The sequence below is a fragment of the Bombina bombina genome, chromosome 4, assembly GCF_027579735.1.
Source record: "Bombina bombina isolate aBomBom1 chromosome 4, aBomBom1.pri, whole genome shotgun sequence".
NCBI classification, from domain to species: domain Eukaryota; kingdom Metazoa; phylum Chordata; class Amphibia; order Anura; family Bombinatoridae; genus Bombina; species Bombina bombina.
The window spans coordinates 366,558,220-366,583,111 of record NC_069502.1 but is presented as its reverse complement, the minus strand read 5'-3'; the positions used below and the strand labels follow the sequence as shown (position 1 = coordinate 366,583,111).

At 43.4% G+C, this 24,892-nt stretch overlaps 1 protein-coding gene across 1 annotated transcript in view; it reads left to right on the top strand.

Moving 5' to 3' along the window:
- Positions 1-24,892, top strand: part of PHC3 (polyhomeotic homolog 3) — a 1,036,700-nt gene that overhangs the window by 378,804 nt on the left and 633,004 nt on the right. Inside the window, exon 6 of the mRNA XM_053710129.1 lies at positions 10,816-10,914. Within this exon, the coding sequence (XP_053566104.1) occupies positions 10,816-10,914 (99 nt within the window). The remainder of the gene's footprint in view (positions 1-10,815; positions 10,915-24,892) is intronic.

Below are 24,892 nucleotides of genomic sequence, written 5' to 3'. Positions count from 1 at the left end.
TATTTATTGTGTTTTAATGCTGTGTCATGTGTGAGATAAGGCTCTGTCAGTGTGTGAACAGTCAGTTTTTTGCGAGAGTTCAATGCAAACCTTTTGGTGCATTTTCTCTCTAGTGCAGGGGCGGTCCTGCATGACACTCCATGTGACCGGGTGTAGCCTCTTTAACTTCCTCTTTTTTGACCGGCGGTTGTAGGAGACAAAGTTGTGCCCGGGCCATTGGAATATAAAGGTGCCATTTAATTTCTATCTAGTCCGCATTAAAAACGCAAGCTATGGAGGATCCTGATATGTTAGAGGATACTCCTTCCTTAACTAAACCTAATAACTGTGTCTACTGTGAGGAGGTTCCGGTTGATCCGCCCGCTCAACTCTGTTCCACATGCTTTCAATAAAATTGCAATATCTAAAAAGAATAAGATATTTAGTCCAACTGAGCCGTCCACCTCTGAGGGTTCTCCGCCCCGCAAGGTGCGTTCCCTACACTCGTCTCCAATTGCACATGCAGGTCCCCAGGGCGCTACTAATCCTCCCACGGGAGGGGCCTTTTGGCCGCCAGACTTCACTGATCAGTTACAGACGGCGGTTTTGGCGGCCTTTAATGTCTTACCACGCCCTGCTAAGCGCACGTGAAGGGTAAAACATAGCTATCCGTCCCAGGGGTCATCTACTCCACTGGATGTCTCTGACAGATTATCAGCTGATGAGGACGACTCTGACTCTTCGGAGGACGTTTTTCCTGGGTTGGAATCGGCGACTTCTAGGCCTCCGTCTGCGGAGGAACCAGATTTCAAATTTAAGATGGAGCATTTGCACTTTCTGCTGAAAGAGGTGCTTGCTACGTTGGAGGTTCCTGAACCGAAACTTCCGGAGGAACCTTCGATCCCTAAGATAGATAGGGTTTACGATGACAGGGTAGTGCCTCAGACTTTCCCGGTCCCCATTAAAATGGCTAATATTATTAAGAATGAATGGGAGAAACTTGGTTCATCCTTTTCCCCTTCTACTTCTTTTAAGAAGCTATTCCCTGTTCCGGAATTGCAGCTGGAGCTGTGGGGGGCCATTCTTAAGGTGAATGGTGCTATCTCCACACTCGCTAAGAGAATGACTATCCCACTCGAAGATAATTCTTCATTCAAGGAACCCATGGATAAAAAAATTGGAGTCCATGTTGAGAAAGATGTTCGTTTTTCAACCGGCAGCGGCAGTCACTGCGGTGGCTGTGCTGCTACCTATTGGTGTGATGCCCTGTCAGCTATGGTCGAGGTGGAGACTCCCCTCGAAGAGATACAGGAGCGAATTAAGGCCTTAAGGGTAGCTCATTCGTTCATTTGTGATGCAAATATGCAGATTATTCAGCTGAATGCCAAGACATCAGGTTTTTCTGTTTTAGCCCGTAGGGCTCTGTGGTTAAAGTCGTGGTCTGCTGACATGACTTCCAAGTCTAGATTACTTTCCCTCTCGTTTAAGGGAAAGGTTCTTTTTGGTCCGGGCCTGGACTCTATCATATCCATGGTCACGGGTGGGAAGGGTGCTTTCCTACCACAGGATAAGAAGAATAAACCTAAGGGATCTACTTTTCGTCCCTTTTGTGCTGACAAGTCTCATTGCCAGCAGCCTACCGCGAAGACTGAGCAGTCCAAGGGATCTTGGAAGCCAGCTAACTCTTGGAACAAAACCAAGTAGAGCAAGAAGCCCGCCGAGATATCGGCATGAAGGGGCGGCCCCTGATCCGTCTCTGGATCGTGTAGGGGACCCTTGGGTTCTGGAGGTCATAGCCCAGGGTTACAGGATAGGGTTCAAGACTCATCCACCCAGAGGCAGGTTCCTCCTTTCAAACCTATCATCCAGTCCAGATAATAGAGACACCTTCCTAGGATGCATGAGGGATCTCTCCTCTCTGAGTAATAGTTCCAGTCCCAGGTGTATGGAGGTGATTGGGCTCATGGTATACAGCATATATGTCATTCCATATGCCAGGTTCCATCTCAGACCTCTTCAGTTTTGCATGTTGAGGCAATGAAATGGCGATCACTCAGATCTATCCCAAAAGATATCTCTGGACATCCGAACGAGGGAATCCCTTTCTTGGTGGATCCATCTGGGACAGCTGTCCCAGGGGACATCCTTCTTGAGACCATCCTGGGAGATTGTGACCACAGACGCAAGTCTATCAGGATGGGGAGCTGTTTGGGGTGCCAGAAAGGCACAGGGCAGGTGGACTCGAGAAGAATCGAGTCTACCGATAAATATTCTGGAACTTCGAGCAATATTCAACACTCTGAGGGCTTGGCCCCCCCTGGGGTCATCCCAATTCATCAGATTCCAGTCGGACAACATTACCTCGGTGGCTTACATAAACCATCAGGGGGGAACGAGAAGCTCCCTAGCCATGAGGGAAGTATCTCAGGTTCTGGAATGGGCAGAGATCCACAATTGTTCCCTCTCAGCGATCCACATTCTGGGTGTGGACAACTGGGAAGCGGATTTTCTAAGCAGACAATCGTTTCATTCAGGGGAATGGTCTCTCCATCCCAAGGTGTTTGCAGAAATCTGCAATAGATGGGGGATGCCGGAGATAGACCTCATGGCGTCCAGACTCAACTTCAAGCTACCCAGATACGGATCGCGGTCCAGGGATCCCCAGGCAGAGCTGATAGATGCCTTAACGGTGCCCTGGGAGTTCAACCTACTTTACATTTTTCCACCATTGCCTCTTCTACCTCAAGTAGTGGTCCGCATCAAGCAGGAGCAAGCTTCGGGCTATTCTGATTGCTCCATCATGGCCATGGAAGACATGGTTTGCGGACTTTACCCTGACGCAAAGATCTGCTGGTTCAGGGTCCCTTTTTTACACCAAATTCTCGATTCTCTGAGGCTGACTGCGTGGAGATTGAACGCCTAGTCTTAGCCAAGAGAGGATTTTCGGATAGAGTGATTGATACTCTCATTCAGGCCAGGAAGCCGGTAACTCCTCCACACTCTATCATACGGTGTGGAGGACCTACTTGTCCTGGTGTGAGGAACGTAGATATCCCTGGCACAAGGTTAGGGTATCCAGGATTTTGGCTTTTCTCCAGGATGGTCTGGATAAGGGTCTTGACGCCAGTTCCTTAAAGGGACAGATTTTGGCTTTAGCTGTACTGTTACACAAGAAGCTAGTGGAGCTTCCTGATATTTAGTCCTTTGTTCAGGTTCTGTCTAAAATCAGACATGTCTTTAGAAATTCTGCTCCTCCTTGGAGCTTAAACTTGGTTCTTAAGATCTTGCAGAGGGCTCCATTTGAGCCTATGTATGTACTTGACATTAAAATTCTTTCTTGGAAAGTTCTATTCCTACTGGTGATTGCATCGGCTCGCAGAGTATCTGAGTTAGCGGCCTTGCAATGTGAGCCTCCTTACCTGTTTTTTCATGCTGATAAGGCTGTTTTTCGCACTGGATTGGGTTTTCTTCCCATGGTGGTGTTGAATCGTAACATCAGTCAGGAAATAGTGGTTCCGTCTTTGTATTCTAACCCTTCTTCGTCAAAGGAAAGGTTGCTTCATAATTTAGATGTGGTTCGGGCCTTGAAGTTTTATCTTCAGGCCACTAAGGAGTTTAGACAGACTTCGTCTTTATTTGTTGTAATATTTGGGGAAGTGCAGGGGGCAGAGGGTCTCTTCCACTTCACTGTCTTTTTGGTTGAGGAGCACGATCTGTCTGGCCTATGAGACAGCGGGACATAAGCCTCCTCAGAGGATGACGGCTCACTCAACTAGAGCTGTAGCCTTCTTCTTGGGCCTTTAAGATCAAGGCGCCTATGGAGCAGATTTGTAAGGCGGCTACTTGGTCCTCCTTACATACTTTTGCAAAATTTTACAAATTTGATGTTTTTGCTTTGGCGGAAGCAGCTTTTGCGAGAAAGGTTCTGCAGGCTGTGGTGCCCTCAGTTTAGGGTCCGCCTTCTTTTGCGCTCCCGTTTTTTTCATTCAGTGTTCTCTAGAGCTTGGGTATTTGTTCCCACAAGTAATAAATGAAGCAGTGGACTCTCCTCCCATTAAGATGGAAAACATAAATTATGCTTACCTGATAATTTAATTTCCATCTGTGGGAGGAGAGTCCACTGCTCTCCCCGGTTCTCTGGTGGGCGGACCTAAATTTAATTTTATTCTTCTGGCACCATTTATACCCTGATATTTTTCCTACTGTTCCTTGTTCCCTTGGCAGAATGATTGGGGGCTGAGGGGAGTGGGGGAAGTATTTAAGCCTTTGGCTGGGGTGTCTTTGCCTCCTCCTGTTGGCCAGGTTCTTAATTCCCACAAGTAATGAATGAAGCAGTGGACTCTCCTCCCACAGATGAAAATTAAATTATCAGGTAAGCATAATTTATGTTTTTTATTATGCACTAAGAAGCTGCTGCAATGTCAGCCTGTACTTATAATATATTTTTTAATCAAGTCAAACATTTAGATTCACCACCACCTGTCTACCCTGTTTGCACGTGCCTGACAACTATCCCAGCTGGCTGGTTAAGCTGACAACGGACAATATGTCTTCGGTTATGTGGATGGAGTTTATACAGAATTTCCACAAAGAAATTTACAACTTTAACATTTAATCATGTTAGGATCCATCTTGAAAATCAAATAAGGAATGACCTGCTGTTGTATGTTTATATTACCATCATAATAAAGTCTTGATATGTAAAGAAAAAACTTTGGTGCACTTTGTTTAATCAGTATGCTTAGTTTTCACTAAAGGTATTTCTCCTACATTGGTGTATCCGGTCCACGGCTTCATCCTTACTTGTGGGATATTCTCAATCCCTACAGGAAGTGGCAAAGAGAGCACACAGCAGAGCTGTCCATATAGCTCCCCTCAGGCTCCGCCCCCCCAGTCATTCTCTTTGCCGCTCTAACTAGTAGCATCTCCACGGGGGTGGTAAAGAGTATGTGGTGTTTAGTTGTAGTTTTTTATTCTTCTATCAAGAGTTTGTTATTTTAAAATAGTGTCGGCTTGTACTATTTACTCTGCAGCAGAAAGTGATGAAGATTTCTGCCGAGAGGAATATGATTTTAGCACCAGTAACTAAAATCCATTGCTGTTCCCACGCAGGACTGTTGAAACCAGAGAACTTCAGTTGGGGGGAACAGTTTGCAGGCTTAACTGCTTCAGGTATGATCAGTCATTTTTCTAACAAGACCTAGTAATGCTAGAAGACTGTCAGCAATCCCCTCTGGTATAGGCAAGCCATTTTTCTTAGACTCTGTATAAAATTATGGCTTATATTAAGGGCTCTATGCTGGTTGACACTATTGTGGGCTAAATCGATTGCTTTTTAGCATGTTTTCACTATAAATAAGGTGTTTTTTCAGACTTTAAAACACTTTTGGGGTTTTATTTTGCGCCTGGCACTTATTTGGACACCTATTCTAGTCAGAAAGGCCCCTCCACTCTGGAATGAAGAGGGAGGAGGCCTCATTTTCAGGCCTCAATTGCACAGTTGTTTTGCTTAGGCAGTTCATGCAGCTTCACGTGGGGAGTCCGGAGGCATCAGAAAGGGCTCCAGGGAGGCTTATATTCTTACCAAAATAACCCTAAGGAAGGTAAAAGCCACAGGGCAAGCTGTGGCAGAGTACTGTAGTGTGTTAACCGGTTAACTGCTGTTATTAGCTCCGGTTTGGGCATTAAGGGGTTAATTGGTCTGATTTGTGTGCAACCTTTTCAAAGCATTATGACACTGTGGTGAAAATTTCATAAAAATCGGATGTGTTTTTGATGGTTTTTTGATGTTTCAGTAATAAAGTGTGCACTTTTATTATTTAAAGAGACAGTAACGTTTTTGTCAAAAATAAATTTTATTGCATTGAAGTTACTTTTAAGTCTGTTAAACATGTCTGAACCTTCAGATAGTCTATGTTCTGTATGTTCAAAGGCCAAGGTGGTTCCCCCATTTAATTTATGTGTGAAGTGTGCCATAGCGTCCAAACAGCTTAAGGACCGTACAATCACGCTTAAAGATATAGCCCAAGATGATTCTTTAGCTGAAGGTAGTGAGGATAGCTCACTATCCTCTCCTTCTGTGTCAACACCAGCTATGCCCGCGCAAGCGATGCCCAGTACATCTAGCGCGCCAATTGCTATTACTATGCAACAGTTAGCAGCAGTAATGGATAATTCTCTCGCAGCATTTTTATCCAAACTGCCAGCTTTTCCTAGGAAGCGTGATTGCTCAGTTTTAAATACAGAAAATGAGCAAGCAGACGCAGAGGATAATTTATCTGTAGTGCCCTCACATCAATCTGACTTGGCGGTGAGGGAGGGCCTGTCTGAGGGAGAAATTTCTGACACAGGAAACGTTACTCAGCAGGCAGAGCCTGATACCATAGTATTTAAATTTAAGATTGAACACCTCCGCGCTCTACTTAAGGAGGTCCTAGCTACTCTTGATGATTGTGACCCTTTGGTGGTCCCAGAAAAATTGCGTAAAATGGATAAATTCTTAGAGGTCCCAGTACACACTGATGCGTTTCCGATACCTAAGAGGGTGGCGGATATAGTGAATAAGGAGTGGGAGAAGCCAGGTGTACCTTTTGTTCCCCCTCCTATATTTAAGAAAATGTTCCCCATTGTTGACCCCAGAAGGGACGCGTGGCAGACGGTCCCTAAGGTAGAGGGGGCAGTTTCAACGCTAGCTAAGCGCACAACTATACCAATAGAAGACAGTTGCGCTTTCAAAGATCCTATGGATAAAAAATTAGAAGGTTTACTTAAGAAAATTTTTGTTCAACAAGGTTTTCTTCTTCAACCAATTTCTTGCATTATTCCTGTAACCACTGCAGCTGCTTTTTGGTTTGAGGAATTAGAAAACTCGCTCCAGAAGGAGACTTCTTATGATGAAGTCATGGATAGAATTCACGCCCTGAAGTTGGCTAATTCTTTCATTACAGGTGCCGCTTTTCAGTTAGCTAAATTAGCAGCGAAAAATTCTGGTTTCGCAATAGTGGTGCGTAGGGCGCTTTGGCTAAAATCGTGGTCGGTGGATGTGTCGTCCAAAACAAAATTGCTTAATATTCCTTTCAAGGGTAAGACCCTATTCGGGCCAGAGTTGAAAGAAATTATTTCAGATATCACTGGGGGAAAGGGCCATGCCCTTCCACAGGATAGACCTTTCAAAGCTAAAAATAAGTCTAATTTTCGTTCCTTTCGCAATTTCAGGAACGGACCGGCTTCTACCTCTACAGCCACTAGGCAAGAGGGTAACGCACCCCAGCCCAAACCAGCATGGAAACCATTGCAAGGCTGGAACAAGGGTAAACGGGCCAAAAAGCCTGCTGCTGCTACCAAGACAGCATGAAGGGGTAGCCCCCGATCCGGGACCGGATCTAGTAGGGGGCAGACTTTCTCTCTTTGCTCAGGCCTGGGCAAGAGATGTTCCGGACCCCTGGGCACTAGAAATTGTCTCTCAGGGGTATCTTCTAGAATTCAAGGACCTTCCTCCAAGGGGAAGGTTCCACATGTCTCGCTTATCTTTAGACCAGATAAAGAGACAGGCATTCTTACATTGCGTAGAAGACTTTTTAACAATGGGAGTGATAAACCCAGTTCCAACAGCAGAACAAGGACTGGGATTTTACTCAAACCTGTTTGTAGTTCCCAAAAAGGAAGGAACTTTCAGGCCAATTCTGGATTTAAAGATCCTAAACAAATTCCTCAGAGTTCCATCATTCAAAATGGAAACCATTCAGACAATTTTACCATGATCCAGGAGGGTCAATATATGACTACCGTGGACTTAAAGGATGCGTACCTGCATATTCCTATCCACAAAGATCACCATCAGTTTCTGAGGTTCGCTTTTCTGGACAAGCATTACCAATTTGTGACTCTTCCCTTCGGATTGGCCACTGCTCCCAGAATTTTCACAAAGGTGCTAGGGTCCCTTCTAGCGGTGCTAAGGCCAAGGGGCATTGCAGTAGCACCTTACCTAGACGACATGGCGTCGTCCTTTCACAAAGCAAGGGCTCATACGGACATTGTTCTAGCCTTTCTAAGGTCTCACGGGTGGAAGGTGAACATAGAAAAAAGTTCTCTGTCCCCGTTCACAAGGGTTCCCTTCCTGGGAACAATAATAGACTCGGTAGAAATGAAAATCTTTCTGACAGAGGTCTGGAAATTTAAAACAATGGAATGGAGATTATGCAGATTTGTCTCCCCAGATTCAGATGGACCAGCAAACTAGAGACTCACTCCTCTGGTGGTTGTCTCAGGATCACCTGTCTCAGGGAATGAGTTTCCGAAGACCGGAGTGGATCATTGTCACGACCGACGCCAGCCTCTTAGGCTGGGGCGCGGTCTGGAAGTCCCTGAAGGTTCAGGTTCTATGGTCTCGGGAAGAATCTCTTCTCCCGATAAACATTTTGGAATTGAGAGCGATATTCAATGCGCTCCAGGCATGGCCTCAACTAGCGGAGGCAAAATTCATCAGATTTCAGTCGGACAACATGACGACTGTAGCGTACATCAATCATCAGGGGGGAACAAAGAGTTCCCTGGCAATGAGGGAGGTATCCAAGATCATCAAATGGGCAGAGGATCACTCCTGCCATCTATCAGCAATTCACATCCCAGGAGTGGACAACTGGGAAGCGGATTATCGAGTCGTCAGACTTTCCATCCAGGGGAGTGGGAACTCCACCCGGAGGTTTTTGCTTAGCTGACCCAGCTATGGGGCATTCCAGATCTGGATCTGATGGCATCACGTCAGAACTCCAAAGTTACACGTTACGGGTCCAGGTCCAGGGATCCCAAGGCGACATTGGTAGATGCCTTAGTAGAGCCTTGGTCGTTCAATCTAGCTTATGTTTTTCCACCGTTTCCCCTTCTCCCTCGGCTAGTAGCCAGGATCAAACAGGAGAAGGCTTCGGTAATTCTGATAGCTCCTGCGTGGCCACGCAGGACTTGGTATGTAGACCTGGTGAATATGTCATCGGTTCCACCATGGAAGCTGCCTTTGAGGCAGGACCTTCTAATTCAAGGTCCATTCGAACATCCAAACCTAGTTTCTCTGCAACTGACTGCTTGGAGATTGAACGCTTGATTCTAGCTAAGCGTGGGTTTTCGGAATCAGTTATAGATACTCTGATCCAGGCTAGAAAGCCTGTCACCAGGAAAATTTACCATAAGATATGGCGGAAATATCTTTGCTGGTGCGAATCCAAGGGTTACTCATGGAGTCAGATTAGGATTCCAAGGATACTATCCTTTCTCCAAGAAGGATTGGAGAAAGTTCTGTCAGCTAGTTCTTTAAAGGGACAGATATCTGCTCTGTCTGTTTTGTTACACAAGCGTCTGGCAGCCATGCCAGATATTCAGGCGTTTGTACAGGCTTTAGTCAGAATCAAGCCTGTCTACAGACCTGTGGCTCCTCCATGGAGTCTAAATTTAGTTCTTTCAGTTCTTCAAGGGGTTCCGTTTGAACCTCTACATTCCATAGATATTAAGTTACTATCTTGGAAAGTTTTGTTTTTAGTAGCTATTTCTTCTGCTAGAAGAGTTTCTGAATTGTCTGCTTTGCAGTGTAATTCACCCTATCTGGTGTTTCATACAGATAAGGTCGTTTTACGTACCAAACCTGGTTTTCTTCCAAAAGTGGTTTCCAATAAGAATATCAACCAGGAAATAGTTGTTCCTTCTCTGTGTCCTAATCCAGTTTCTAACAAGGAACGTCTGTTACACAATCTTGATGTGGCTGAAAAGCATCATCCGGTTGGCTTATGAGACTGCTGGAAGGCAGCCTCCTGAACGAATTACAGCTCACTCTACTAGAGCTGTGGCTTCCACATGGGCTTTCAAGAATGAGGCTTCTGTTGAACAGATTTGTAAGGCAGCGACTTGGTCTTCACTGCATACGTTTGCCAAATTTTACAAATTCGATACTTTTGCTTTTTCGGAGGCTATTTTTGGGAGAAAGGTTTTGCAAGCAGTGGTGCCTTCCGTTTAGGTTACCTGACTTGTTCCCTCCCTTCATCCGTGTCCTAAAGCTTTGGTATTGGTTCCCACAAGTAAGGATGAAGCCGTGGACCGGATACACCAATGTAGGAGAAAACAGAATTTATGTTTACCTGATAAATTTCTTTCTCCTACGGTGTATCCGGTCCACGGCCCGCCCTGGCATTTTGGTCAGGTTTAAATTTATTTTTTGTAAACTACAGTCACCACTGCACCCTATGGTTCTCCTTTTTCTCCTAACCGTCGGTCGAATGACTGGGGGGGCGGAGCCTGAGGGGAGCTATATGGACAGCTCTGCTGTGTGCTCTCTTTGCCACTTCCTGTAGGGATTGAGAATATCCCACAAGTAAGGATAAAGCCGTGGACCGGATACACCGTAGGAGAAAGAAATTTATCAGGTAAACATAAATTCTGTTTTTTATCACTTTTATGTTTCTATTCTGTTACTCTGTTATATTTTTTCAGAATGTCTCAATTAAATGTATTTTTCTTTTCCTCACCCTTCACTACTTTAAGATTCTAGAAACATTGAAATTGATAATTTACTTCTTATGCACACATTCATAACTTAAAAGTATAATTTTAATATTGTCTTTGATTAACGGAGCTCTCTTTCTTCCTTCACATTTGTGCTAATGCTAGTTAATAATTGGATGCCTAAATCTTATCTATTATTTAAGTTTTATATGAATTAAATGTAAACCGTGGAAGCATTTCGATACAACATTTTTCCTCTGTTACAATGTTGATAACAAATTTGTCATTCTGTTTGAACATGCAAAAAATTAATATTTTTTTTCTTCATTTTTCCTGTTGTAATCTTTACAGCTTATATTTACACCGGGTGCAACTGTAGCTGCTGTCCAATCTGACCTTCCTGTTACAACAACATCATCTTCATCTTCCTGTCACACACCAGCGACCCAGGTGAGCATGTATGAATTATATAAAGAAACTATTTTAACCCATTCTGGGCTAAATTACAAGTGGCACTTATGATAGCGTACGCATAATAAACAGTTTTTGATTGACCGCACTAGTCCACCACTTTTATATTACAAGTCCATGGTAAAGCACAATAATCAGAAAAGGGTTAGTGTGTCTGACTTCGGCTTGAGCGCAGCCTATATTTTCAGTGGATATCTCAACCGCATTAATTTGAGTTGGCATTACATGTTGAAAGTTTATAGTTTGCACCAGAGCAAAAGCTGACACTGCGCTTTAATATTCAGACCTGAAGTAAACTGTAAGGGTTAAAAAAAAAGGTTGCACAAAACACATGTAAAACACTTTAAAATAAAGTATTATACACAAATGTACACTTTGTTGTAAACTATATAATTTTGATATTGAGGGTTAAAAGAGACATGGTATATGGCAAGGTATTTGACTGGAAAGGGCTCTAGTGTGTGTGTGTGTGTGTGTATGTGTGTGTGTGTGTGTGTGTGTATGTGTGTGTGTGTGTGTGTGTATATATATATATATATATATAAATGAAGGAAAGCACTCTCTGGTCTTTTAGTGAAAATTTTAATAATTCAAGCGTTGAACGCTTGAATTATTAAAAAAATTTCACTAAAAGACCAGAGAGTGCTTTCCTTCATTTATATATTCATATCTGCTAGCACCCTGGCATTTAACCCTTGGAAGTGAGAGTGCTCTCATTGAATCAATATATATATATATATATATATATATATATGTATGTGTATATATATATATATATATATATATATATATAAAATCAGAAAGCAGAAAGGAAAACTGCTGCCAGACAACGAAAGTGCTGTAAATCAGGTATTAATTTTTTCAACCACAGTCAAAAGGTCATTACAGACTGGAACACCTGACATGTTACCTCTGATGAAGCGCAGGTACGCCTGCGCAAAACAAGTCAGGTGTTCCAATCTGTAATGACCCTTTGACTGTGGTTTAATAAATTGATACCTGATTTACAGCACTTTCGTTGTTTGGCAGCAGTTTTCCTTTCTGCTTATATTTGCGGCTGTAGAGTGCCGCTTCCACTGCTCCCATCAACATCCGTGTAACAGCCTTTTGGATAACGTATAGCTGTTTTTCACCTCCCGGCTCATCCATCTACCACATCACTGTGTGACCGCACACAATACACCCTCAGCCTCTCTCAGATCCAATCATGGTCTGTCTTGGAGGACACCCCCCTCACAACGCAGGCTCTTTAACTTTTCCTTGGGCATTCAGCAGCTGGTGCAGAGGACGGCGGGCTTCCACCTGGTAACTTTGGCACCGGCTGGGACTGTACTACTAGTGACAATGTGGTGAGTGGTCGCATATGACCTTAAAAGCGAACGGGGTGGTGATACAAGCATTCATTTAACTTTGATCGTTCTGGGACTGTAGTTTTGAATCACGGCTTACTCATATGAACTATACCTGAGAACTTTACACTACTACGGGCTGCTACAAGTTATATGGTATACTTTGAGTTAAGAGCTATTATCTTTTACCCTTGTTTGCCTTGAATCTTATATATATATATATATATATATATATATATATATATATGTGTGTGTGTGTATATATATATATATATACACACACACAATACCTTGCAAAAGTATTCACCCCCTTGACTTTTTTACCTATTTTGTTACATTACAGCCTTAAGTTCAATGTTTTATTAATCTGAATTTTATGTGATGGATCAGAACACAATAGTCTAAGTTGGTGAAGTGAAATGAGAAAAATACATACATAAAACTATTTTTTAGAAATAGAAAACAGAAAATTGGCATGTGCATATGTATTCACCCCCTTTGTTATGAAGCCCATAAAAAGTTCTGGTGCAACCAATTACCTTCAAAAGTCATATAATTAGTGAAATGATGTCCACCTGTGTGCAATCTAAGTGTCACATAATCTGTCATTACATACTGTATACACACCTTTTTTTGCAAGAGGCACCACTAACCAAACACTGCCATGAAGACCAAGGAACTCTCCAAACAAGTAAGGGACAATGTTGTTGAGAAGTACAAGTCAGGGTTAGGTTATAAAAAAATATCCAAATCTTTGATGATCCCCAGGAGCACCATCAAATCTATCATAACGAAATAGAAAGAACATGGCACAACAGCAAACCTGCCAAGAGACAGCCGCCCACCAAAACTCACGGACCGGGCAAGGAGGGCATTCATCAGAGGCAGCACAGAGACCTAGGGTAACCCTGGAGGAGCTGCAGAGTTCCACAGCAGAGACTGGAGTATCTGTACATAGGACGACAATAAGCCGTATGCTCCATAGAGTTGGGCTTTATGGTAGAGTGGCCAGAAGAAAGCCATTACTTTTAGCAAAAAACAAAATGGCACGTTTTGAGTTTGCGAAAAGGCATGCGGGAGACTCCCAAAATGTATGGAGGAAGGTGCTCTGGTCTGATGAGACTAAAATTGAACTTTTCGGCCATCAAGGAAAACGCTATGTCTGGTGCAAACCCAACACATCAAATCACCCAAAGAACACCATCCCCACAGTGAAACATGGTAGTGGCAGCATCATGCTCTGGGGATGTTTTTTCAGCAGCCGGGACTGGGAAACTGGTCAGAGTGATAGATGGATGGTGCTAAATACAGGGATATTCTTGAGCAAAACCTGTACCACTCTGTGCGTGATTTGAGGCTAGGACGGAGGTTCACCTTCCAGCAGGACAATGACCCCAAACACACTGCTAAAGCAACACTTGAGTGGTTTAAGGGGAAACATGTAAATGTGATGGAATGGCCTAGTCAAAACCCAGACCTCAATCCAATAGAAAATCTGTGGTCAGACTTAAAGATTGCTGTTCACAAGCGCAAACCATCCAACTTGAAGGAGCTGGAGCAGTTTTGCAAGGAGGAATGGGCAAAAATCCCAGTGGTAAGATGTGGCAAGCTCATAGAGACTTATCCAAAGCGACTTGGAGGTGTGATTTCCGCAAAAGGTGGCTCTACAAAGTATTGACTTTAGGGGGTCGATTAGTTATGCACATTGACTTTTTCTGTTATTTTTTCCTATTTGTTGTTTGCTTCACAATATAAAAAAAAAAAAAAAACATCTTCAAAGTTGTGGGCATGTTCTGTAAATTAAATGATGCAAATCCTCAAACAATCCATGTTAATTCCAGGTTGTGAGGCAACAAAACACGAAAAATGCCAAGGGGAGGTGAATACTTTTGCAAGGCATTGTATTCTTGTACTATAACTTACATCTACTCAAAAATGTTCTTCCCTTTCATTTGTTCCAATGATCCACTTTACCTGCTGGAGTGTATTAAATGTTCCATTTTTCTCTCCAAGTCATAGTGATTGGTTTATGAACAGATATAAAATAAAGAAGCAGGTATATGAACACACTGTGATAAAGTAATGAGATCTGATTATACCTACAAGCTCAACCCATATTATTATTAAACACAAAATCTGCTATTTCATATACACAAATAAACCTTAAAAAAGCAAATCTCATACATACTCTGCAGCTAGTAAAAAAAGAGAAAAACAATTTTATAGTATACTGTCCCTTTAACTATTTGAGATGCTGCTTAAATGTATGTGTTTGTTAAGTCTTCCAGGGAGTTACGTTGCTTTTTTAGTTTGTGCAAGGGGTGCTGCATCTGCCTATGTGTGGCGAGATGAAAATGGAGTAGATTTTCTCAATTCTGCGTGCGTAAGTCATTGCACTGAATATGTAATACCGAATGGCGACACCTATCCTATGTTAGTTTATGGGAGTAAAAAATGCGGGCAATGGGTAAAATATACCCGCGTAACTTGTATGCTACTCCGTATATGTGATACCAAAACCACGGAGAAATCTGCATCTCTGGCTTTTGCTGGCAACGCCATATATGTAATCTTGCCCTAGATTCTGTATTGTCATAACATGCTAATCTTGTGTACTTTATTGCTTATAACATGTGCCCCTTTTTATCTGCATTGTAAATTCTGTATAAACAGAACATGCTAATTATGTACATTATTGGTTAAATAAATGTACCTTATTATATACAGTAGCAATTACTTATCGACAGAACATGCTGATTGCTTATACCTTAATTACTAATTAAATGCTTCTTATTATATGCTCTGTAGATTCTGTATACTCAGAACATTCTACTTACATGTACCTTATTTGCTATTACAGGTATCTTATGGTACATAGTATAGATTCTATATAAACAGAACATACAAATTACATGCATTTTCTTCTTAAACGGGAAGAGTCCACAACTGCATTCATTACTTTTGGGAATTCAGAACCTGGCCACCAGGAGGAGGCAAAGACACCCCAGCCAAAGGCCCAAATACCTCCCCCACTTCCCTCATCCCCAGTCATTCTTTGCCTTTCATCACAGGAGGTTGGCAGAGAAGTGTCAGAAGATTGAAGATAGTCTCTTATGGAGGGTAGTACTCTTCGAAATGGTACTGGAGCTTTAAGTAATCCTGTCAGCCTCTCAGTGAGAACATGGATGAAGGTTAGAGTCCGGAGATGCAGGGAGAGTCTTTCTGCGAAACCATCCCGACTCATATTAACAGCTCCTTGACGAGTTTCACTGCCTGCCTTTATTTACTCAAGTTCATGTCAGAAGCAAGGCTACTATCTGTCACACTTGAAGGACTGTGTTCCTGTTCTATGGCGCAGATTCCGGTAAGATCGTTTTTAATTTAATTTTGATATGTGAATGTAATGTTAACAAAAGAAGTCAGGGTCCCATTGGGACTCCTTTATCTTAAGGAATCAAGGGTTAATATCTCCTGAGGGGGGTTATTGAACAGGGGGGACTTTAATCATGTTTGTTATGTGATTCTGTCTGCTAATGTGTAGTGATACTTGGGCTCAAGGCCATTTTGTGACTTGCATGGTGCACCTCGTGACCGGGTACGGTTACGTTGTATTCCACTTCCATATTTTGTCTGAGTGACGATGGAGAGAGTCAGCTCGTTAGTTGTCTGGTTCACAGGAGGTGGTGAGTGCCCCAGCCATTGGGGATGTAAGAAAAGATGCCGTTTAGTGTTTGTCCATTTTTGCAATCCAAAATTATGGAGGATTCTGATTTTTTAGACACGGATATTTCCGATTCAGAGAATGCATCTTGCGAAGAATATGAAATGACCCGAGTTATCCATGACCATTAGTTATGTTCCAATTGCCGTTCTAGAGTACTCTCTTCTCCCGAATCAGGGACCTTAGAGCGTGTTGAGCCATCCGCCCCCGAGGATTCCATGTGCTGTGAGGCACGTGCCCCAGAACATTCTTTTGTTACACAAGCAGGTGTCCCTATGGCCGTTACTCCTTCTCCGGAAGGCGGCTTGTTTCCTCCAGAGGTTACGGCACGGTTCCGCATGGCCATATCTATGGCGCTGGCTCATTTATATCTTCCAAGTGAAATATTTTTAAGGTACTGTCCGTGTTCTGTCAACCAGAGCCCGTCGGGCGTGAGATCGCCTGATTCAGTTTGGCCTTCTGGGGTAGCGATGGCCTCTGAGGCTTCAGGGACCCCAACCTCGGGCCGGGGTCGTCCATCGATCCGGCAAGGGATAATTTTGCCTTCCATTATAGGCTGGCACGTCTTTGTGTCCTACTAAGACATGTTTTGGCAGTGCTGGAGGATTCCAGTCCTAGTGGGCCAAGGGATCCTCGGCCATCTGTGCCGGATGGCAAGCTAGGTTAGACGTTTGGGGATGAAACCAATCTCCTTGACGTCTCAGTTTTTTCTTTCTTTCTTTTATATATCGGTTCCAGTTCTGAGCTTGGGAGAATGGGGCCTCTGATCGGCTGGTCCTGTTAGCATGCCCATTCTCCTTGGGCATTCACCCGTGGGTGTTGCCTTACTTTTATTTTGATCCAGTTAGGATGTGTTTGATTTGTTTTCCTGTATTTTCATTACGTTAAGACTGTCTTTTTACCCAGTAAGATCATTTCTTAAATTGTTTCTGCATGAAAATGTCAAAGAGTGTTAAAGTGTCAGTAAACCTTAAAAATAATGTTACATAATTCTGCACATAGTGCAGAATTATATAACATTATATTAGCCAAACTTTGTAAAACCTAATATACCCTTTTAATTTTTTTTAAAAAACGTCTGTTTCTCTTGCAAGGTGTATCCAGTCCACGGATTCATCCTTTACTTGTGGGATATTCTCATTCCCTACAGGAAGTGGCAAAGAGAGCACACAGCAGAGCTGTCCATATAGCTCTCCCTCTAGCTCCACCCCCCAGTCATTCTCTTTGCCGGCTCTAAGCACTAGGGTCTCTCTACGGGGGGGTAAAGTGAATGTGGTGTTAGAATTGTAGTTTTTATTATCTTCAATCAAAAGTTTGTTATTTTAAATGGTACCGGTTTGTACTATTTACTCTCTAGCAGAAAAGTGATGAAGATTTCTGCTGAGAGGAGAATGATTTTAGCATGTTGTAAATAAAATCCACTGCTGTTCCCACACAGGACTGAGGAGTACCAGAAAACTTCAGTTGGGGGGAACGGTTTGCAGGGTAATCTGCAATGAGGTATGTTCAGTCATTTATTTCTAGACAAAACTGAGATAATGCTAGAAGAGACTGACAATATCCCCATGAGGGGAGGGTAAGCTATGTTCACAGACTTAGTAAGGAATTGAATGCTTACATAACAGGGCTAATTATGCTGGTTGACACTGATTCAGGGCAATTGATTGTTTATTTAAGAAAAATATAGTTTGTAGACACTTTGAAAGTCCTTTTGGGGTTCTTTCTGGGGTTATTACCCACATGGCTGTTTTTTATTCACTTAAGAGTGATTTACTAGGCCTCACAGCTCCGGAGTAGAGTGGGAGGGGCCAAATTTTGCGCCTCAGATGCGCACTTAGAATTGCAGAGAAGTTCATGCTACTTCACATGGAGGGTCCTGCTGCTGTTTGAGGGCCTTATAGAAGCTATATTCCCCCAAATCTGATCCCTAAGGGCAGGTAGGGCCACAGCAAGGCTGTGGCAAGGTGCTGTACTATTTTTAACCGGGTGTTGGCTTTAGGCTGCTCCGGTTTGGGCATTAAGGGGTTAATCGTTTTGAAAATTGTGGTGCAATCTTATTAAGGCTTTAGGTACATACTGTGAAAATTTCTGGAGAATTGCTGCATTTTTCACTGTTTTGTAAAATTGTGTGCTCTTTTTATCTCTTAAAGGCACAGTAACGTTTTTTCAAATTGTGTTTTTTATTTGATTAAAGTGATTTCCAAGCCTGCTTGTGTATATTACTAGTCTATTAAACATGTCTGACACTAAGGAAAATCCTTGTTCAATGTGTTTAGAAGCCATGGTGGAACCCCCTCTCAGAATGTGTCCCATTTGTAGTGATATGTCTATGCACTTTAAAGATCATATTGTTGCACTTAAGAATGTGGCCCAAGATGATTCTCAGACTGAAGGTAACGAGGGTAGCCCGTCTGCCTCTCCCCAAGTGTCACAACCAGTTATGCCCGCGCAAGCGACGCCTAGTATCTCTAGTGCGTCTAACCCTTTTACATTACAAGATTTAGCGGCAGTCATGGATAATTCTCTTACAGCCTTCTTATCTAAACTGCCCGTGTTACCCGCAAAGCGTGATAGCTCCGTTTTAAGAACAGATTATGAGCATTCTGACGCTTTGGTAGCCGTATCTGATATACCCTTACAACTCTCTGAAGTGGGAGCGAGGGATTTGATGTCTGAGGGAGAAGTCTCTGATTCAGGAAGGGTTCCTCCTCAAACAGATTCAGATACATTGGCTTTTAAATTTAAACTAGAACACCTCCGCGTTTTGCTTAGGGAGGTATTAGCTACTCTGGATGACTGCAACCCTTTGGTGATCCCAGAGAAATTGTGTAAAATGGACAAGTACCTAGAGGTCCCTGTTTACACAAATACGTTTCCGGTCCCTAAGAGGATTGCGGATATCGTTACTAGGGAGTGGGATAGACCAGGTGTTCCCTTTGCTCCCCCTCCTGTTTTTAAGAAAATGTTCCCCATACCTGACCCTGTGCGGGACTCGTGGCAGACGGTCCCTAAGGTGGAGGGGGCTGTTTCTACACTTGCTAAACGCACAACCATACCAATTGAAGACAGTTGTGCTTTTAAATACCCTATGGATAAGAAGTTAGAGGGTTTACTTAAGAAAATTTTTGTTCAACAAGGTTTTCTTCTCCAACCTATTGCCTGCATTATTCCTGTAACTACTGCAGCTGCTTTCTGGTTTGAGGCGCTGGAAGACTCGCTCCAGACGGAGACCTCATATGAGGAAATTATGGATAGAATTAAGGATCTAAAGCTAGCTAATTCTTTTATCACTGACGGCGCTTTCCAAATAGCTAAGTTAGCGGTGAAAAATTCAGATTTCGCCATTTTGGCGCGCAGGGCGCTATTGCTAAAGTCCTGGTCGGCCGATGTGTCGTCTAAATCCAAGCTTTTGAACATTCCTTTCAAAGGAAAGACCCTCTTCGGGCCTGAATTGAAAGAGATTATTTCAGATATCACCGGGGGAAAAGGCCATGCTCTCCCACAGGACAAGCCCTTTAAGACAAAGAACAAAGCTAATTTTCGTTCCTTTCGCAATTTCAGGAATGGCCCCGCTTCATCCTCTCCGGCTGCAAAGCAAGAGGGTAACGCTTCACAGCCCAAGGCAACCTGGAAACCTTACCAGGGCTGGAATAAGGGTAAACAGGCCAAAAAGCCTGCAGCTGCCACCAAGACAGCATGAAGGGGTAGCCCCTGATCCGGGACCGGATCTAGTAGGGGGCAGACTCTCTCTCTTCGCTCAGGCCTGGGCAAGAGATGTACACGATCCTTGGGCATTAGAGATTGTAGCCCAGGGATACCTTCTAGAATTCAAGGACTCTCTTCCAAGGGGAAGGTTCCACATTTCTCGTCTGTCTACAGATCAGACAAAGAAAGAGGCGTTTTTACGCTGTGTAGAAGATCTACATACAATGGGAGTGATCCACCCAGTTCCAATTGCAGAACAAGGACTGGGGTTTTACTCAAACCTGTTTGTGGTTCCCAAAAAAGAAGGAACTTTCAGACCAATCCTGGATCTCAAAATTCTAAACAAATTCCTCAGAGTCCCATCATTCAAGATGGAGACCATTCGGACAATCTTACCAATGATCCAGGAGGGTCAATATATGACTACCGTGGATCTAAAGGATGCGTATCTGCACATTCCTATCCACAAAGATCATCACCAGTTTCTCAGGTTCACCTTTGTGGACAAGCATTATCAGTTTGTGGCCCTTCCTTTCGGGTTAGCCACTGCTCCCAGAATTTTCACAAAGGTGCTAGGGTCCCTCCTGGCGGTTCTAAGACCGCGGGGCATAGCAGTGGCGCCTTACCCAGACGACATCTTAATTCAGGCGTCGACTTTCCAAAGATAAAATAAGACAGATGCGCCACATGGCCCAATATTGTTTGGTCCAAAAATATATTGAGATGTGCATAGATTGAACTCACATTTATTATAGCACCTCAGTTAGTGCTATAGAGGCAGTCTGGGATCTCTAACAGTCACCCAGGGGACCAAACTCCGGTGGTAGTGTGTTGTCTGTATCAAATGACAAAAAAGACAAGGTGCCTATATGGCCTAGTATTGTCTTAGCAAAGATAAGATCAATATGGTCACCCATCCAGTGAGCCTTCGGTTAAGTCTGGTCGCTGACCATTTTGATCCCATCCTGCCTCTATAGCATCAAAGGAGATGCTACAACTATTGTGAGTACCATCATATCTTAATATCCTGCTATCTTTGCTAAGACAATACTAGGCCATATAGGCACCTTGTCTTTTTTGTCATTTGATACAGACAACACACTACCACCGGAGTTTGGTCCCCTGGGTGACTGTTAGAGATCCCAGACTGCCTCTATAGCACTAACTGAGGTGCTATAATAAATGTGAGTTCAATCTATGCACATCTCAATATATTTTTGGACCAAACAATATTGGGCCATGTGGTGCATCTGTCTTCTTTTATCTTTGTAGATTGCTGCTTTGGATCCCGGCCTGGATCTCTACAGATAGCTTCCTTGATCTTCACTTCAGAGACTTTCAGTACATAGTACTAGAGACTTTATACTACCATACCACTGTCTTATTCATGCATATATCATATTGAGAGGCTACATGCTTAGGATTTGACACTTGTGTAACAATATTTTATATCTACATCTTTCTCTTAGGAGGTTGTGTGATAAATCTTTTGTATATCTAGGTTATATCACCTGCATACTATTAATATTTTATACCACTCTATCTCTATCTTTCTCCTAGGAGGTTGTAGTCTATTTTTTTTATTTGATTACCACGCTTAGTGTCTCCTACATTAAGCAATATATATCTTTTTATTTATATATTTCTCTATTGAGGTTAATTCATATATATTTATATCCTGCCTAGACTAAAGGCTATACAGGATTGAGTAAAGTCACCTCTTATATCATCAAGAATATAGTCTACTCCTTATTAGGGCGCCCCCTCTATTTTATACTAGACTTTCCAAAGAACCAAGTCTCACACAGAGATCGTATTGGCCTTTCTGAGGTCTCACGGGTGGAAGGTGAACGTCAAAAAGAGTTCTCTCTCCCCCCTCACAAGAGTTCCATTCCTAGGAACCTTGATAGACTCGGTAGAAATGAAAATATTTCTGACGGAGGTCAGAAAGTTAAAACTGTTAACTACTTGCCGAGCTCTTCATTCCATTCCTCGGCCATCTGTAGCTCAGTGCATGGAGACAATCGGACTTATGGTAGCGGCAATGGACATAGTCCCTTTTGCTCGGATACACCTCAGACCACTGCAACTATGCATGCTCAAACAGTGGAATGGGGATTATGCAGATTTGTCTCCTCAAATTCAGTTGGACCAAGAGACCAGAGATTCTCTTCTCTGGTGGTTGTCTCAGGATCACCTGTCTCAGGGAATATGTTTCCGCAGGCCAGAGTGGATCATTGTAACGACCGACGCCAGTCTGTTAGGCTGGGGTGCGGTCTGGGACTCCCTGAAAGCTCAGGGCTTATGGTCTCGGGAAGAAACTCTTCTCCCAATAAACATTCTGGAACTGAGGGCGATATTCAACACTCTTCAGGAAAGGCCTCAACTAGCTGCGGCCAAATTCATCAGATTTCAGTCGGACAACATCACAACTGTAGCTTACGTCAATCATCAGGGGGGAACAAAGACTTCCCTAGCGATGACGGAAGTAACCAAAATAATCAGGTGGGCGGAGGATCACTCCTGCCATCTCTCAGCAATTCACATCCCAGGAGTAGACAACTGGGAGGCGGATTTTCATCAGACTTTTCACCCGGGGGAGTGGGAACTCCACCCGGAGGTGTTTGCCCAGCTGACTCAGCTATGGGGCACTCCAGAGTTGGATCTGATGTCGTCCCATCAGAACACCAAACTTCCTCTCTACGGGTCCAGGTCCCGGGATCCCAAGGCGGTATTGATAGATGCTCTAGCAGCGCCTTGGTCCTTCAATCTGGCTTATGTTTTTCCACCGTTTCCTCTCCTCCCGCGTCTGGTTGCCAGAATCAAGCAGGAGAAGGCTTCGGTGATTCTGATAGCGCCTGCATGGCCACGCAGGACTTGGTATGCAGACCTAGTGGACATGTCATCTGTCCCACCATGGACATTGCCAATGAGGCAGGATCTTCTGATACAGGGTCCGTTCAAGCATCCAAATTTAGTTTCTCTACGTCTGACTGCTTGGAGATTGAACGCTTAATTCTATCAAAGCGTGAGTTCTCTGAGTCAGTTATAGATACTCTGATTCAGGCTAGAAAGCCTGTCACCAGGAAAATCTACCATAAGATATGGCGGAAATATCTTTGTTGGTGTGAATCCAAGGGTTACTCATGGAGTAAGATTAGGATTCCCAGGATATTGTCCTTTCTCCAAGAAGGATTGGAGAAAGGATTGTCAGCTAGTTCCTTAAAAGGACAAATATCTGCTTTGTCTATCCTGTTACACAAGCTTCTGGCAGAGGTACCAGACGTTCAAGCGTTTGCTCAGGCTTTAGTCAGAATCAAGCCTGTCTATAAACCTGTGGCTCCGCCATGGAGTTTGAATCTAGTTCTTTCAGTTCTTCAAGGGGTTCCATTTGAACCTTTACATTCCATAGACATTAAGTTGTTATCTTGGAAAGTTTTGTTTTTGATAGCTATCTCTTCTGCTCGAAGAGTTTCAGAATTATCTGCCTTACAGTGTGATTCACCTTACCTGGTGTTCCACGCAGATAAGGTAGTTTTGCGTACCAAGCCTGGTTTTCTTCCTAAAGTTGTTTCTAACAAGAATATTAACCAGGAAATAGTTGTTCCTTCTCTGTGTCCTAATCCATCTTCGAAGAAGGAACGTCTATTACACAATCTTGATGTAGTTTGTGCTTTAAAGTTCTATTTACAAGCAACTAAGGATTTCAGACAAACATCTTCCTTGTTTGTTATCTATTCTGGTAAGAGGAGAGGTCAGAAAGCGACTGCTACCTCTCTTTCCTTTTGGCTGAAAAGCATCATCCGTTTGGCCTATGAGACTGCTGGCCAGCAGCCTCCTGAAAGAATTACTGCTCATTCTACCAGAGCAGTGGCTTCCACATGGGCTTTCAAAAATGAGGCTTCTGTTGAACAGATTTGTAAGGCAGCGACTTGGTCTTCACTGCATACTTTTTCCAAATTTTACAAATTCGATACTTTTGCTTCTTCGGAGGCTATTTTTGGGAGAAAGGTTTTGCAAGCAGTGGTGCCTTCCGTTTAAGGTACCTGTCTTGTTCCCTCCTTTCATCCGTGTCCTAAAACTTTGGTATTGGTATCCCACAAGTAAAGGATGAATCCGTGGACTGGATACACCTTGCAAGAGAAAACAGAATTTATGCTTACCTGATAAATTACTTTCTCTTGTGGTGTATCCAGTCCACGGCCCGCCCTGGCATTTAAGTCAGGTAAAACATTTTTTGTTTAAACTACAGTCACCACTGCACCCTATGGTTTCTCCTTTTTCTTCCTAACCTTTGGTCGAATGACTGGGGGGTGGAGCTAGAGGGGGAGCTATATGGACAGCTCTGCTGTGTGCTCTCTTTGCCATTTCCTGTAGGGAATGAGAATATCCCACAAGTAAAGGATGAATCCGTGGATTGGATACACCGCAAGAGAAAGTAATTTATCAGGTAAGCATAAATTCTGTTTTTACAGACCCGCTCTCTGTGCTCTTGTGAGCGGGTCTGTTTGTTTCACACAGCGCATCGGGCCAGCTGTATAGTCATAGCCCGGCCCAACCGCGCCATTATACACAGTGCAGCTCGCTCCTGCTGTCAGCCAGAGCAGGAGCGAGATGCACTTAGTGTTATGGCGCGGTTGGGCCGGGCTGTGACTATACAGCTGGCCCGATGCGCTGTGTGAATCAAACAGACCCGCTCAGAAGAGCACAGAGAGCGGGTCTGTAAAACAGTCGTTTTTTTAAAAAATTAAAAGGGTATATTAGGTTTTACAAAGTTTGGCTAATATAATGTTACATAATTTTGAACTATGTGCAAAATTATATAACATTATTTTTGAGGTTTACTGTCCCTTTAAATATATATTTTTAAGTTACTAAGGATTCCAAACAAACGGCATTTCCAAACAAACGGCTAGATTATGAGTTTTGGGTTAGAGGGTATGCGGTGCTAACGAGCAGTTTATGCTCACCGCTCACTTACAGACAGCGCTGGTATTACAGGTTTTTGCAAATTTTGCTCATTACCGCACTCCAATACCAGCGCTGCTTAAGTCAGCGGTGAGCTGGTGTAACGTGCTCGTGCACAATTTCCCCATAGGAATCAACGGGGGGAGCCAGCTGAAAAAGTCTAACACCTGCAAAAAAGCAGCGTTTAGCTCCTAACGCAGCCCCATTGATTCCT